Genomic DNA, 15,334 nt, shown 5'->3' with positions numbered 1-15,334 from the left:
GGAGGAAGGTAAGAAGAATCTTTTTTTTTTTTTTCTAATTTTTTGGAAAACAGATATACATTATACCAGAATAGGGGTCATTATACAAGGAAGTGGCCCAGGATGGGGGTCATTATACCAGGATGGGGCACAGAATGGGGGTCATTATGTCAGAATGGTGTCCAGGATGGGGGCCATTATACCAGGAAGAGGGCCAAGAAAGGGAGACATTGTTATAGGATGGGAGATATTATACCAGGATGGGGGACATTGTTACAGTAAGGGGCCAAGATAGGGAACTTTATTACAGACAGGGACCAGGATGAAGGACATTATTACAGGAAGGTGTCATGATGGGAACACTATTATAACTATGTCTTTATAGGATCTAAAATGCTACAAAGGCCCGTACATTTGACCAACATGGAGGTGGGGTCCAAATTTTGCACCAGGGCCCATGGGACACTAATTTTCACCACTATATAAATATGTTTTTTTCAACACTGAATTAGTCCTTTTCAATGTTTTTCTAGATTACACTGCTTCTCATAAATGTACATTTTTAAATGATATGGAGAGAGAATGTGACGCAATTAGTTAGTAGTCATACCCAGTAAAGTAGCAGCACACCAATATACTGGATCATGCTATAAAGTGCCATGTACTTGAACACACAGAAGGAGGTAATCAGAGCAGCTCTTCCTTCCCTGTAGGAAAAGAAAAGAACAAATCAGTAAAACAAAGGAAACATACATTATCTGACCCATGAGAAAAGTATCAATATAAAAGCCATCCGCATTGTGAAAAAAATGAAGAAATATGGTATAACAATTTTTGCAATATTCATAAAGACAGAGTGTGAGCTCTAAACACATACGTTCTACACTTCAGAGGCGACTCATATTTAGAAATAAGATCTTTTGCTGAATACAATTGTCTCTTTTTTAATGAAGGAAATGTAAATTGTTAGGGTATCTATCACAAAGAAGGTCATCCCTTGCACACCTGTTTATTGACAAAGGAGATAAGCATTTATGTGTCATTCTTTGTGCAATGTAATGCATGGAAGCGTTATTTATGTATGATGGTAATATCATAGCTTGTTGGGGGATATTATTTGAGCCGAGTATGGTGGTATTATTTGAGCACTGTATGCTGGTGTTATTTGGACTATGTAAGGCATCACTATTTAGGCTCTGTATGGGGGGATAATATTATGGCAGGGTATTTTGATACTATTTGTGCATTTTATTATGGTATTATTTAATACATATGTACAGTATCAGTGTAAAAAAGTCTTGGAAGTAAGTACTCACTTTAATAGTTTTGGGACACATTCAATATTTGGAGTGTGAGATGTGAATGGTGAAGCCACTGAAGCTTCTTGTTCTGACAAAGAAATTCCAACATGAGCCATTTTTAGGGCCTGAAATGAATAATGCGTTAGTTGTATTCACAAATATGAATCAAAAAGCAAAAGAATTTGACAAAGGAAAACGAGGATAGCAAAAAACTTACACCACAGTCATTTGCGCCATCACCACACATTCCAACGTAATACCTAGAAATTAAATAACAATTATTAAATTAATTCTAATTCACAATCTAAAGCACCTTAAAAAGAACCTGTTATCAGAATCAGGCATTATAAAATAAAGGTATGTGCATAAAGGCACTGTGCTGCTGATTTGATAGGTATATTCGCTGTAGAAATTCGCAACCTGGTTATTTTTTAATCACCATTAAAAGTTTTGGTGCAATAAGCTGTTTGTGCATCGGGTCGGGCCTGTGGGGTGGAACTGTGGGTAGGGTCTTCATCTCTGCCACGGCTATATGTGTATATATTATTTTTTTATTGTTTTATTTGGAATGGGGTGAAAGGGGGGGGGGTGATTAAAACTTTTATATATTTTTTCAATATTTTTAAAAACTTGTTTTTTTACTTTTTGCTTGCTTCCATTGTCTCCATGCGAGACTAGAAGCTGCACTTGTCTGATCGGCTCTGCTACATACAGGCGATGATCAGATCGCCTGTGTGTAGCAGAATCGCTCATTTGCGATGAGCGCCGACCACTGGACCACCGAAGGGCAGAGCCAGTGATGCACTTCCAGAAGTCAGAGATTGATAGCGGCATTTAACTTGTTAACAGCCGCAGGTGGATTGCGATTTATGGGGCACATGTCAGCTGTATAGATCAGCTTTCATGTGCCCGAAAAGGTGTGGGCTCAGCGCCGGAGCCCGCACCAAACAGGGGGATCCGACATGAGTCGTACTATTACGGCACACGTCAGAAAGGGGTTAAAACAAGATACACAAAAAAGATATAAAAAACACATTAAAAAAGCATGTGAAAACATACACTCAAAAATGCAATTAAAAATGCAAGTAACCTAATTTACTATAGTTATAAAGTGCAGAAAATGCTGCACATAATCTACAACAACAAAAACTCACCAAATACTCATCGTGGGAACTTGATATCCGAGAATGTCTAAACCCTCCAATATATATGATGAGGTTAGGAAGCGAAGGATTGGGCAAGATAAAATCAAACGCCCAATCGTCTTGTCTCTCTGGGAGATCAGCCATCTCTAAATGAGGCTGAAAGCTATTTTGACCCCTATCTCCACTGAAAACACATGAATGCTTTGCTGTCAAATAAGCATTCAGCTGACAACTATCTAAGATGAATGGGAATCTTAAAGGGTTTTTCCCACGAACAAATTTGATTTTAGTCAATAGATCTTGGAATAATACTAATTTCCACAATTGGATGCGATTAAATAAAATGTTCCTGTGCTGAGATAATCTTATAAATGTGCCCCTGCTGTGTACTGTGTAATGGCTGTGTCTCACCATGCAGGAACACGGACCTGATCATACCACATTTCCTTCAAAGAAAGAATCAGCTGCAATCCCGTGCTGTAATGTCTGTATACTCTTTTCCTTCCCCCTGCCCAGGAGCTGTGGTATGATCAGACCATGTTCTGTACACGGTCAGACACAGCCATTGATTAAAATGAACTTTTGTTAGTGGGAAAACCCCTTTAAGTTATCAGACTCTCCAGGTTTTCAAAAGCAACTCTAGAACCTACCATGTTTCCCCAAAAATAAGATGTACCCAGAAAATAAGTCCTAGCATGATTTTAAAGGATTTTTGAAGTATGCTTGAAATATAAGCCCTAGTTAAAGTTAGGGCCGGCATTAGGGAGAGTCAAACTGGGCGATTGCCCAGGGCTCCCACTCTCTTAAGGGCCCCTAGCATTTCTATTCCGAGATTAAGACTTCTTAAAGACCTTTGGTGACTTCACAGTCATGTAACCATGATGTCACCAAAAGTCACTTAACTGCAGTAGTCTAGTGCTGAAGAATAGACTGGTTGGTATGTATGTGCAGTGTGTATGTACATTTATTTATTTATTTATTTTACTCACTTACTCACATTTCTGCCAGAGGCGAATGACACTTGTAAGATTTCTAATTTACTAAGTGGTGTGCGCCTTTTAATGAATTAGGTGCATCTTACTCCAGTTGTCCCATTCATTAAGACTGGCCTGCACAAATCCAGTCTAAGGCTATGTGCCCACGATGCGGAAATGCTCCGGATTTTTTCCTGAGCGTTTCTGGCAGAAAAAACGCATGCGGATTGTACATGCGGATTGTACATGCAGATTGTACATGCGGATTGTACATGCGGATTGTACATGCGGATTGTACATGCAGATTGTACATGCAGATTGTACATGCGGATTGTACATTCGTTTTTCCTGCCAGGGACATGCAGATGTGAAGCGTTCTTCACATGCATTTCCACATGCGGGTTGACAAGCGCTTTCCAAGCGATTTTAGCATCACTTGGAAAATGCTTGACAACTTGGTCACACTATATAAATCCATGCAACCGGCATGGATTTATATAGTGTGACCAAGTTAATAGTTAAAAAGAATGGTAAAAAATAAAAAATAAACATTATACTCACCTTCTGATGGCCCCCGGTCTCCTTAGAGATGTGTCCTGGCTCCCCAGCAGCTCGCGTTGGCGGTTGCATGACCTGTCACATGACTAAATTACGTCATGGAAGGTCCTTTTAGACCATCGGCGAACTGCCGGGGAGCCAAGACGCATCGCTAAAGAGACCGGGGGCCTCAGAAGGTAAATATAATGTTTATTTTATTTTTTATTTTAAAATCTTTTTTTTTTACAGGCACTATGGTACCCGGGTCTGGAGGAGAGTCTCCTCTTCTCCAGACCCGGGTACCATCCGCACATTGAATTGCTTCATATCCGCATGTGCACATGTAGTCATGTGGATATTAAGCGTTTCAATGCAAGTCAATGGCGGCGAAAACGCCGCGATTATGCAAAATATATTGGTAGTGCTGCGGATTTTTCCGCAATGATAATCCACAGCGGAAATTTCCACAGCATGTGCACAGCACATGCGGATTATCATTGGGAAACATGGCAGACCTTCTACCAAGCATTTCCACGGCGGAATTGCCGCTGCGAAAACCCTTAAAAAACGCATAGTGGGCACACAGCCTTACTGCTGCAATGAAAATATAATCTAAATTAGTAATGAGTTGTGCAAATTGACAAAGAACTTCCTGCTGGATACATTCAGCTGCACATTGCATTTTTTATCACTATCAGTATTTGATATCTAGCGAGGTAATGAACTTTAGACCCTGGCCTCACTATCAGTAATTGGTCAGTATTTTTTCTCAGGAGTGGGAGCCAAAAACAGGTGAGGATGAGGAACAATCAGGTATAAAAGGTATAATAGAAACAAGTCACCAATTCTGCATTTATCACCCACTCCTGGTTTTGGCTCCTACTCCTGAGAAAAAATACTGACCAAATACTGATAATGGGGCCGTGGCCTTAGAGTAAAACACAGAACTCAGTCTGAGAGTTTGGTCACCGACTCACTATCCGTATTTGGTCAGTATTCGGTCAGTATTTTTTCTCAGGAGTGGGAGCCAAAACCAGGTGAGGAACAATCAGAGAAAAGATATGTCACCAATTTTGCATTTATCACCCACTCCTGATTTTGTCTCCCACTCCTGAGAAAAATACTGACCGAATACTGACCACATACTGATGGTGGGGCCGTGGCCTTTTAGTGTCACTGTCTTCAAACACTGCAGAACCTGGATAAAAGACAAAATGGAAAGAATCTGTACCAATATCCACAAGCAATTTCAAAACAAACATATTAGCACCTTGCTCAAAGGCAATGTGTCATTTCAAAGCTATCCGAGCATAACATACCCTAATTTCTGGAATTCTTCGACAAGACTTGATTTTTGCCCTGGAGACATTCGAGCAAAAATTGTTCCATTTATGAGCATCTGAAAACAATCATAGAACAAGTTTAGCATGTTGTGACACATGTACAGTATATTCTTGCCCGTCAGTCATAAATGTCCCAAAGTACATTGTGAACGTCTGTAAAGGAAGAGTAAGTCCTTTTGATATATGAATCTGTATTGTCTATGATGTGGAAAGCAAGTCTTGGTTTCAAGTAAAAATTAACACACAAGCCAAACTAAATGTGAACTCAGATGAAAACCCTATCAATAACGTTTAATAAAAAACCTCCCATGTATTTTTTTATTAAATGTGTGTATATGTGCATGTAATGTAGTGTGAGTGTATTAATATGCTCACCTACCGCTGCTCTCTCCGGTGTCCAGCACCGTTCTGCTTCTCTTCTCCGAGATGTCACTGCTTTGTAGAGAATCTCAAGTTCGCACTGTGCTCTACGTGACCCAGAAGTGGCATTTACGATGTAAGGCTATTGAGTGTTGGAACGAGGCTTACATAGTAAAGGAGACTTCTGGCTCACACATAGACCATAGAGTAACCAGGCTACTCGGAATTGTGGTTAGGTCACTGAGAAGTGAAGCAGAGTGACGCTGGACACCGGAGAGAGCAGCGGTAGGTGAGTATATTAATACACTCACACTACATTACATGCACATATACACACATTTAATATAAAAATAGAGATGGGAGTGCTTCTTTAACACAAGAGAAGAAGCCATATGTATGACTGTCATATTTTTAATAGGCTTTTCATCTTTGCATAACATTTGTCACATAAAATAAAATCGTAACATGAGCATCAGTACTGTTATATGAATCTCATTTATGGCAATTTAAGCTGCAAATAGTCCCTTATGCTTATATAACTTGTTCAGATATTCAGATATTAGATTTACTTACCTTTTGTAGCAAATTATTAAAATATTGCAAAATGATATCATAGGTGCTTCCAGTCATGGCAAAATAATACGGTGGCTTTTCAATGTCTGGTTTGGATTCCTCCTGAATGTCAATATAAATATCCTGGAATTAAATAAAACATCAATTTCTTTATTTAAGATTTAGAACAAATTGGAAAATCTTTCAGAGGATGACAAATACTGAATGAGCAAAGCAAAACATTAAAACATGACTTTTCAGGTAAATTTTTGAAGTAAGCTTTTATGTGTGAATTCTTGGATTTTTCATTTTTCATCAGTATTCAGCTTAGCATATGTTCCCTTTAATTTTCAGTTCTCTCCGAGTTATTGAGTGGATACTTGGTGCCAGGACGTCTCACATATACATACTAGAACCATGAGGGATTCCTGTTCATCTTTCTCAATACAGAACACAGGAAGCAGCATAGAATTCATTGTATAGCAGAACTGAGCAGTGTAGCTGTGAATCCAGCAATAAAGTGATGTAAATTACTTGCTATCTACTGCTACTGTGTACCTGAGTTTGTGTCAGTGCCGTTACCTGATCCACCCTCTTTCCTATAGACTTTAATGGAAACTGTAGTTTGATATATCAGTGAGCTGACAATCCATCATGTTTTGAGCTTAGAAGGCTGGGGGAGCTCAAGAAATGAATAAAAATAATAATAATAATAATAATAAATAGAACAATATTTCTCTGATAAGATATATTATAAAGTTTTTTTATATTCACTTGCACTATTGATTTATGCAAAATCTGTTGAAATAACAGGAACATTTAAAGAAACAATTAGATGCAAATATAGTGACCCACCTGATGATAGGATTGCCTGGAGTAATGGGATCACCTTGCAAGTAACAAGACAACAATTCCAGCATGCCATATAAAAGCACTACTTTAGTTTTGCAGGCTGATCCCACATCTTTACACTACTTTAGTTTCCATTTAAAAACTTTGAAAAGTTTCAAGTACCCTTTGTACCCTTAGTCATAGGTACAAAATAAAAAGACCAAGCATTGTTTAAATATGACCACTTGCATTAAAAACCACCCTATTAACAATGTAACATGTGCAAAGATACCAAAAGGAGAAACTATCACAAAAAAATACAAAATTATTAAGTACAAACAAAACAATATGATGCAAATGGAGAGACTCACATGAATAACGAGAAACCCATGGATAATGTATTGTTGTTATATTGTCATATAAAACTTGTTTTTTATTAAGGACCCTCAGCACTTCCAAGGAATACAAGTACATCAAAGAACCTTAACTCCTTCACTACCTTTGACATACTTGTATGTCAATAGTAGTGTCCCTGCCTTTGTTTTGGGCTCGCACGCTGAGCCCACATCTTTCTCTGCTGTCAATCATTCCTCCCACCCATTGGCGCGCATGTGATGTGATTGCGGGGCGCCGACAGCTTGTCATGACAGCATGGGGTTTGCTGATGATGTGCTGATGCAATGCTATGTATAGCACAAGTGTTCAAATGCTTCAAGAGGCCTATTAAATTCAGTAAAAAAAAGCAGTTTTTAAAAATATGGCAGCCCCAACATTGCAATAAGAGGTGATCAAAACATTGACTCTACTCCAAAATGGTATCATTACAAACATCAGCTCAGGGTGCAAAAAATAAGCCCTTACACAGCCCCATATTCCGAAAAATAGAAACATTATGGGTCTCGAAAAATGGCGACAAAAGCAACATTTTTTTTTTTTTTTTACAAAATTACGATTTTTTTTTTACCACCTAAATAAGCAACAACAAAAAAACATGTTTGGTGTCTGTGTACTTGTACTGACCTGGGGAATCATATTGTCAGGTTAATTTTACCGTATAGTAAATAAATAAAAAAAACAATTGTGGAATTGCACTTTTCTTGCAATTTCAATGCACTTGGAATTTTTTTCCCATTTCCAGTACACTATATGGTAAAATGAATGGTGTCCTTCAAAACTGCAACTTGTCCCACAAAAAACAAGCCCTCATATGACTATATGGCCAGAAAAATAAAAAAAATGATCGCTTTTGGAAAAAGAGGAGGAGAATACGAATACACAAATAAACGGAGAATCGCCGGAAGAGCAAAGTGGATAAACGGGTTGTCCCACAAACAAAGTACAATTTAATTCACAAATCTTAGAATAAAAATAAGTTCCACGATTGGATGTGCCAATCTTGTCCTAAGATAATTTTATAAATGTGACCCTGTGTAATGGCTGTATCTGACCGTGCAGAAACATGGTCTGATCATACCACAACTCCTCGGCAGGGGAAGAACCAAAAGAGTATACAGACAGGACAGCACAGGGATCACAGCTGATTCTTCCTGAAGTAAAACTAATTTTTAAACAGGGAGGGAAATGTTTTTCCTTATTGAAAGCAGCAGCTGTGATCCTGTGCTGTAATATCTGTATCATTTTTTGCTTCCTCCCCTGCCCAGGAGATGTGGTATGATCAGGTCATGTTCCTGCATGGTCAGACACAGCCATTACACAGTACACAGCAGGGGCACATTTATAAGATTATCTCAGGACAGGAACATTTTATTTCAACGCATCCAATTGTAAAATATTTATTTTTAATGATTAAAGTGTACTTTGTTCATAGGGCAAACTGTTTAACAAAAAAAACAAGATCTTATATTACACTGTTAAATCCATGGGTACTTAATTTTTCATTTTTGTCTCTCCAATTGCATAATGTTGTTATTGTTACTTTTACTAAATGCTTTTATATTCTTTTTTGGTGATTGTTTCTGCTTTAAAACCCTTGCATGTGTTATATAGTGATCGTTTTAAGGCAACCGGATACAGTTAGGTCCATGTATATTTGGACAGAGACAACATTTTTCTAATTTTGGTTCTAGACATTACCACAATGAATTTTAAACAAAACAATTCAGATGCAGTTGAAGTTCAGACTTTCAGATTTCATTTGAGGGTATCCACATTAAAATTGGATGAAAGGTTTAGGAGTTTCAGCTCCTTAACATGTGCCACCCTGTTTTTAAAGGGACCAAAAGTAATTGGACAGATTAAATAATTGTAAATAAAATGTTCATTTCTAGCACTTGGTTGAAAATCCTTTGTTGGCAATGACTGCCTGAAGTCCTGAACTCATGAACATCACCAGATGCTGTGTTTCCTCCTTTTTGATGCATTGCCAGGCCTTCACTGTGGTGGTTTTCAGTTGCTGTTTGTTTGTGGGCCTTTCTGTCTGAAGTTTAGTCTTTAACAAGTGAAATGTATGCTCAATTGGGTTGAGATCAGGTGACTGACTTGGCCATTCAAGAATAGTCCACTTCTTTGCATTAATAAACTCCTGGGCTGCTTTGGCTTTATGTTTTGGGTCATTGTCCATCTGTAGTATGAAACGATGACCAATCAGTTTGGCAGCATTTGGCTGGATCTGAGCACACAGTATGGCTCTGAATACATCAGAATTCATTTGGCTGCTTCTGTCCTGTGTCACATCATCAATAAACACTAGTGACCCAGTGCCACAGGCAGCCATGCATGCCCAAGCCATCACACTGCCTCCGCCGTGTTTTACAGATGATGTGGTATGCTTTGGATCATGAGCTGTACCATGCCTTCGCCATACTTTTCTCTTTCCATCATTCTGGTAGAGGTTGATCTTGGTTTCATCTGACCAAAGAATGTTCTTCCAGAACTGTGCTGGCTTTTTTAGATGTTTTTTAGCAAAGTCCAGTCTAGCCTTTTTATTCTTGATGCTTATGAGTGGCTTGCACCGTGCAGTGAACCCTCTGTATTTACTTTCATGCAGTCTTCTCTTTATGGTAGATTTGTATATTGATACGCCTACCTCCTGGAGAGTGTTGTTCACTTGGTTGGCTGTTGTGAAAGGGTTTCTCTTCACCATGGAGATTATTCTGCGATCATCCACCACTGTTGTCTTCCGTGGGCGCCCAGGTCTTTTTGCATTGATGAGTTCACCAGTGCTTTCATTCTTTCTCAGGATGTACCAAACTGTAGATTTTGCCACTCCTAATATTGTAGCAATTTCTCGGATGGGTTTTTTCTGTTTTTGCAGCTTAAGGATGGCTTGTTTCACCTGCATGGAGAGCTCCTTTGACCGCATGTTTACTTCCAAATGCAAGCACCATACCTCAAATCAACTCCAGGCCTTTTATCTGCTTAATTGAGAATGACATAATGCCCACACCTGTCCATGAAATAGCCTTGGAGTCAATTGTCCAATTACTTTTGGTCACTTTAAAAACGGGATGGCACATGTTAAGGAGCTGAAACTCCTAAACCCTTCATCCAATTTTAATGTGGATACCCTCAAATGAAAGCTTAAAGTCTGAACTTCAACTGCATCTGAATTGTTTTGTTTAAAATTCATTGTGGTAATGTCTAGACCCAAAAATAGAAAAATGTTTTCTCTGTCCAAATATATATGGACCTAACTGTATCTTAAATAATGCTATTTATCTGCACTTAAAGGGGTAATCTGCAGGTGAAAGGTATTTTAATCATGTTTGCTAGTGTAACTGGAACAGCTGCTACATGAAGAAAATGAGGATTTTTGGTACTCACCATTAGTGTTGAGCCTGTCACGGGTGTGTCGCCACGAAGATCGTCACGATTACACAGCCTGACTTCTCGCAGCTGACTTTTTGTTGCTTTGTGTTTTTCGGCAGTGAGGGAGTTAATTCTCTCTCTCTCTCTCTGTGCTAGACGAGGTCCAGCCTCGCCCAGCTGCAATCAATGCTGCTGTAGTGAGACTCCTTCAAATGCCTGCTGGTCTGTTAGGGAAGTGTCGGTGAAAGCATTTCATGCAGACTAACAGAGCGGATCGTGGTATTTGGAGTTTCAGAGATAAGTGCATTTGGAGTGTTTTTTCCCTTCCTCGCTTTATCATTTATCTCCTTTCCCGTTGGTGTTCCCTCTGTTGTAGTTGTGTAGTTTTTGTATGCAAGGTGGTTTTGGTTTTTCCCTTGTACTGTCTCGTTCGTCTAAGTACTGTGTGTGGGCATATTATTACTTGTCCCCTTTTGTTGTGATCGGGGTCCTTCTCAGGACTAGATTACTTAGGTGCAGGGATCCTCAGGAGGTAGGGGTTACGCTGGCGGCCTGGACCTCTGTACCTTTAACAGTACCTCCAGGTTGAGGGATTACTCAGGGCCCCAGCTTAGGGTCAGCTTAGGCCCCCTACCTCCAGTATACAGAGACAGAGTGACATTTTCACCGACCACTTAGTTTTTCTCCAGCTACCATGGATCCAGTAGCCGGTCTAGCTCGGCAGTTGCAGAGTTTGTCCATGGAGCTGGCGGACGTTAGGTCCAAGGTTTTGTATCCTCAGGAGCAAGCCGGACCAGAACCTAAAGTAGCTCTCCCTGACAGGTTCACTGGGGGGCGGGACAAGTTTTTTGTTTTCCGGGAGGCATGCAAGTTGTACTTTCGGCTGCGGCCTCGGTCATCGGGGAGTGAAGAACAAAGGGTGGGAATTGTCATCTTGCTCCTACAAGGGGACCCACAATCTTGGGCGTTCTCTCTTCCCCCGGGCTCCCCGGCTCTCCAGTCAGTGGATAGGTTTTTCGCTGCTCTGGGACTCGTATATGATGACCCAGATCGGATCTCCCTTGCTGAGTCTAAGTTACGTAGGATTCAGCAGGGAGATCGTCCGGCGGAGGAATTCTGTTCGGAGTTCCGTAGGTGGGCCACGGACACCCAGTGGAATGACCCGGCTCTTAGGAGCCAGTTTTGTCAAGGTTTATCCGACAAATTACAGGATGTGTTGGCACAGTATGACTCTCCCGCGTCACTGGAAGCCGCTATGGCCCTTGCTATTCGCGTTGACAGACGGCTTCGGGAGAGGTGCGGGATAACTCTACCCCCTGTGATGACTCCACCTCCTACAAGGTCCCCTCATATGGTGGTTCCCCTGGTCAGTCCAGAGGAGCCTATGCAATTAGGAGGGACATCATTTCGGGGGAGGGGACCGGTGGTGCGCCATAAGACAGGAAGGTGTTTCTTCTGCGGGAGAAAGGGACATTTTATTGGGGGGTGTCCATCCCGTCCCTTGCAGAGTGAAGAGTCGTCGGAAAACTGTTGATCCCAGGTTGTGTGGTGGACGGCAATCTGGGAGTAGGTATTTCGTCCCTAGGTTCGTCTCAGTTTCTCGTACCGGCGGAGGTGGTGGTGGGTACGAGAACTGAGAGGATATCTGTTCTTCTGGATAGTGGGGCCGGGGCTAATCTGGTTGATGCTCAGTTTGCCCGGGTTCAAGGTATGCGATTGAGTGAGTTGGCTAAACCCATCCCCATATTCTCGATCGATGCCAGGCCTCTCGGTCAGGGAAGTTTTTTGCAAGCTGTGCATGACGTAAAACTTCAAGTGGGGGCGATACATAAAGAACTGTTGTCTTGCTACGTGTTGGAGGGTCTTCCCACTCCTATAGTGTTGGGCCTTCCTTGGTTAACTAAGCATAACCCGGTTATTAATTGGCAAACCAGAGAGATAAGCCAATGGAGTAAATTCTGTAATAAAAACTGCATGAACACGGTCATCGGTGCGGTTACTCCTTGGGTCTTACCTCCATTTCTGGTGGACTTTGAGGATGTATTCTCGGAGAAAGGGTGTCAGGAACTACCTCCTCATCGCGAGTATGACTGTTCTGTAAAACTGCTCCCTGAGGCCAAGTTACCTAAAGCTAGGTTGTATAACCTTTCTGGTCCTGAGAGGCAGGCCATGAAGGATTATATTTCAGAAAGTCTGGCTAAGGGGCATATTAGACCTTCATCTTCACCGGTGGCTGCGGGGTTCTTCTTTGTTAAGAAGAAAGATGGAGGCCTACGCCCTTGCCTGGATTTCCGTGAACTTAATCGGATTACGGTCCGAGATCCGTATCCGCTCCCACTTATTCCCGATCTCTTTAATCAGATCGTGGGCGCCAAATGGTTCTCTAAGTTGGATCTCAGGGGGGCGTACAATCTGATTAGGATGAAGGAGGGGGATGAGTGGAAGACGGCGTTTAACACTCCGGAGGGGCATTATGAGAACCTTGTCATGCCATTCGGTCTGACTAATGCCCCGGCGGTGTTCCAACACTTTGTTAATGACATTTTTCGCCGCCTGGTGGGACAGTTTGTTGTCATATATCTGGATGATATCTTAATTTACTCGCCGGATCTGGTGTCTCATCAGGAGCACGTTAGGCAGGTGTTACAGATCTTGCGGGATAATAAACTGTATGCCAAATGGGAAAAGTGTGTGTTCGCCGTACAGGAACTCCAGTTTTTAGGCTTCCTGGTTTCAGCGTCCGGTTTTCGTATGGACCCTGGGAAAGTGCGGGCAGTTCTTGAGTGGGATCGGCCAGAGAATCTTAAGGCACTACAACGTTTCCTGGGGTTTGCTAATTATTACCGGAAGTTCATTCGTAATTTCTCGTCCATGGTTAAGCCTCTCACAGACATGACTAAAAAGGGGACGGATTTTTCTAGATGGTCTGACAAGGCTTGTCAAGCATTCTCCTCCTTGAAAAAATGTTTTGCCTCGGCACCCATACTCATTCAACCTGATGCGTCACAGCCATTCATTGTAGAGGTAGACGCTTTCGAGGTAGGGGTGGGAGCAGTATTGTCACAAGGTTCGTCCCCTGGTAAGTGGCATCCGTGCGCCTTTTCCTCTAAAACATTGTCGTCCGCTGAGAGGAATTACGATGTCGGCAATAGGGAACTCTTGGCCATTAAGTTAGCTTTTGAGGAGTGGCGCCATTTTTTGGAGAGGGCAGTCCATCCGGTCACCGTCATCACCGATCACAAGAACCTGCTATATCTGGAGTCCGCGAAACGTCTGAATCCCAGACAAGCTAGGTGGTCATTGTTTTTTACCAGGTTTAATTTTGTCGTTACATATCGTCCTGGGACAAAAAATGTAAAGGCGGATGCCTTATCTCGTAGTTTCCCTGGGGCCGGGAATACGGACGACCCGATTCCTATCCTTCAGGAGGGGGTGGTGGTTTCGGCAGTATGCTCTGAGCTGGAGGAGGAGGTATTGGAGGCTCAGGGGGACACCCCTGTTGGACCTCCGGGGAGACTGTTTGTTCCAGATCAGTTGCGACAAAAGGTGATCGAGGCACACCATAACTCAGTTTTTGCAGGACACCCGGGGAGTAGAGCAACTGTGGATCTCCTCTCGCGTCGGTTTTGGTGGCCTAACTTACATAAGGAGGTGGTAACTTTTGTCGCGTCCTGTGGGGTTTGTGCGCGCTCTAAGACCTCACATACCCGTCCGTCTGGGGCCCTCTTACCTTTGAAGATCCCGGAGCGTCCTTGGACTCATCTGTCTATGGACTTTATTACGGACCTCCCTCCGTCTTCGGGTAAAACGGTCATACTCGTTGTAGTGGACAGGTTCAGCAAGATGGCACATTTTATCGCTCTTCCGGCTCTCCCTAATGCTAAAACTCTTGCGCAGGTGTTCATTGGGGAGATTGTGAGGCTTCACGGGGTACCCTCCGAGGTGGTGTCTGATCGGGGGTCTCAGTTTGTGTCCAAGTTCTGGAAGGCGTTTTGTGCACGGCGGGGGATGCATTTGTCGTTCTCATCGGCTTTTCATCCTCAGACCAATGGTCAGACGGAACGTATGAACCAGAGCTTGGAGACATATCTCCAGTGTTTTGTGTCAGAGAACCAGGAGGACTGGGCTTCTTTCTTACCTCTGGCAGAGTTTGCTCTTAATAATAGGCGGAGCGAGTCCACTGGTAAGTCCCCGTTTTTTGGGGCATATGGTTTTCACCCCCAGTTTTGTACTTTCAGTAGGGGGGGCTCTTCGGGGGTTCCTGAGGAGGAACGATTTTCCTCATCACTCGCTTCAGTATGGAGAGGGGTGCTGAAGAATCTGAATACTATGGGGAACCGATACAAACGTATGGCTGATAGGAGGAGAGTGTCTGGTCCAGACCTAAGTGTGAACGATCTGGTATGGTTGTCTACCAGGAATATAAAACTTAAGGTTCCCTCCTGGAAACTGGGTCCCAGGTTCATCGGGCCGTACAGAATCAGTTCTATTATTAATCCGGTGGCATTCTGTCTTGACCTCCCCCCTACGTTTAAAATTCACAA

The 15,334-nt window shown here is 42.1% G+C and overlaps 1 protein-coding gene across 1 annotated transcript in view; it reads right to left on the bottom strand.

Moving 5' to 3' along the window:
* Nucleotides 1-15,334, bottom strand: part of LOC141259317 (probable cation-transporting ATPase 13A4) — a 184,094-nt gene that overhangs the window by 23,345 nt on the left and 145,415 nt on the right. The window contains exons 20-24 of the mRNA XM_073675071.1: nt 6,213-6,335; nt 5,256-5,335; nt 1,498-1,540; nt 1,296-1,405; nt 590-686 (exon numbers count right to left, since the gene is read on the bottom strand). Coding sequence (XP_073531172.1) covers nt 590-686; nt 1,296-1,405; nt 1,498-1,540; nt 5,256-5,335; nt 6,213-6,335 — 453 coding nt within the window. The remainder of the gene's footprint in view (nt 1-589; nt 687-1,295; nt 1,406-1,497; nt 1,541-5,255; nt 5,336-6,212; nt 6,336-15,334) is intronic.

This window comes from Phyllobates terribilis, unplaced genomic scaffold (genome assembly GCF_046119375.1).
Source record: "Phyllobates terribilis strain yellow unplaced genomic scaffold, ASM4611937v1 Scaffold_3__8_contigs__length_932513732, whole genome shotgun sequence".
Classification (NCBI taxonomy): Eukaryota; Metazoa; Chordata; class Amphibia; order Anura; family Dendrobatidae; genus Phyllobates; species Phyllobates terribilis.
The sequence above is the reverse complement of the archived record's forward strand: the minus strand, read 5'-3'. Positions and strand labels throughout refer to the sequence as shown.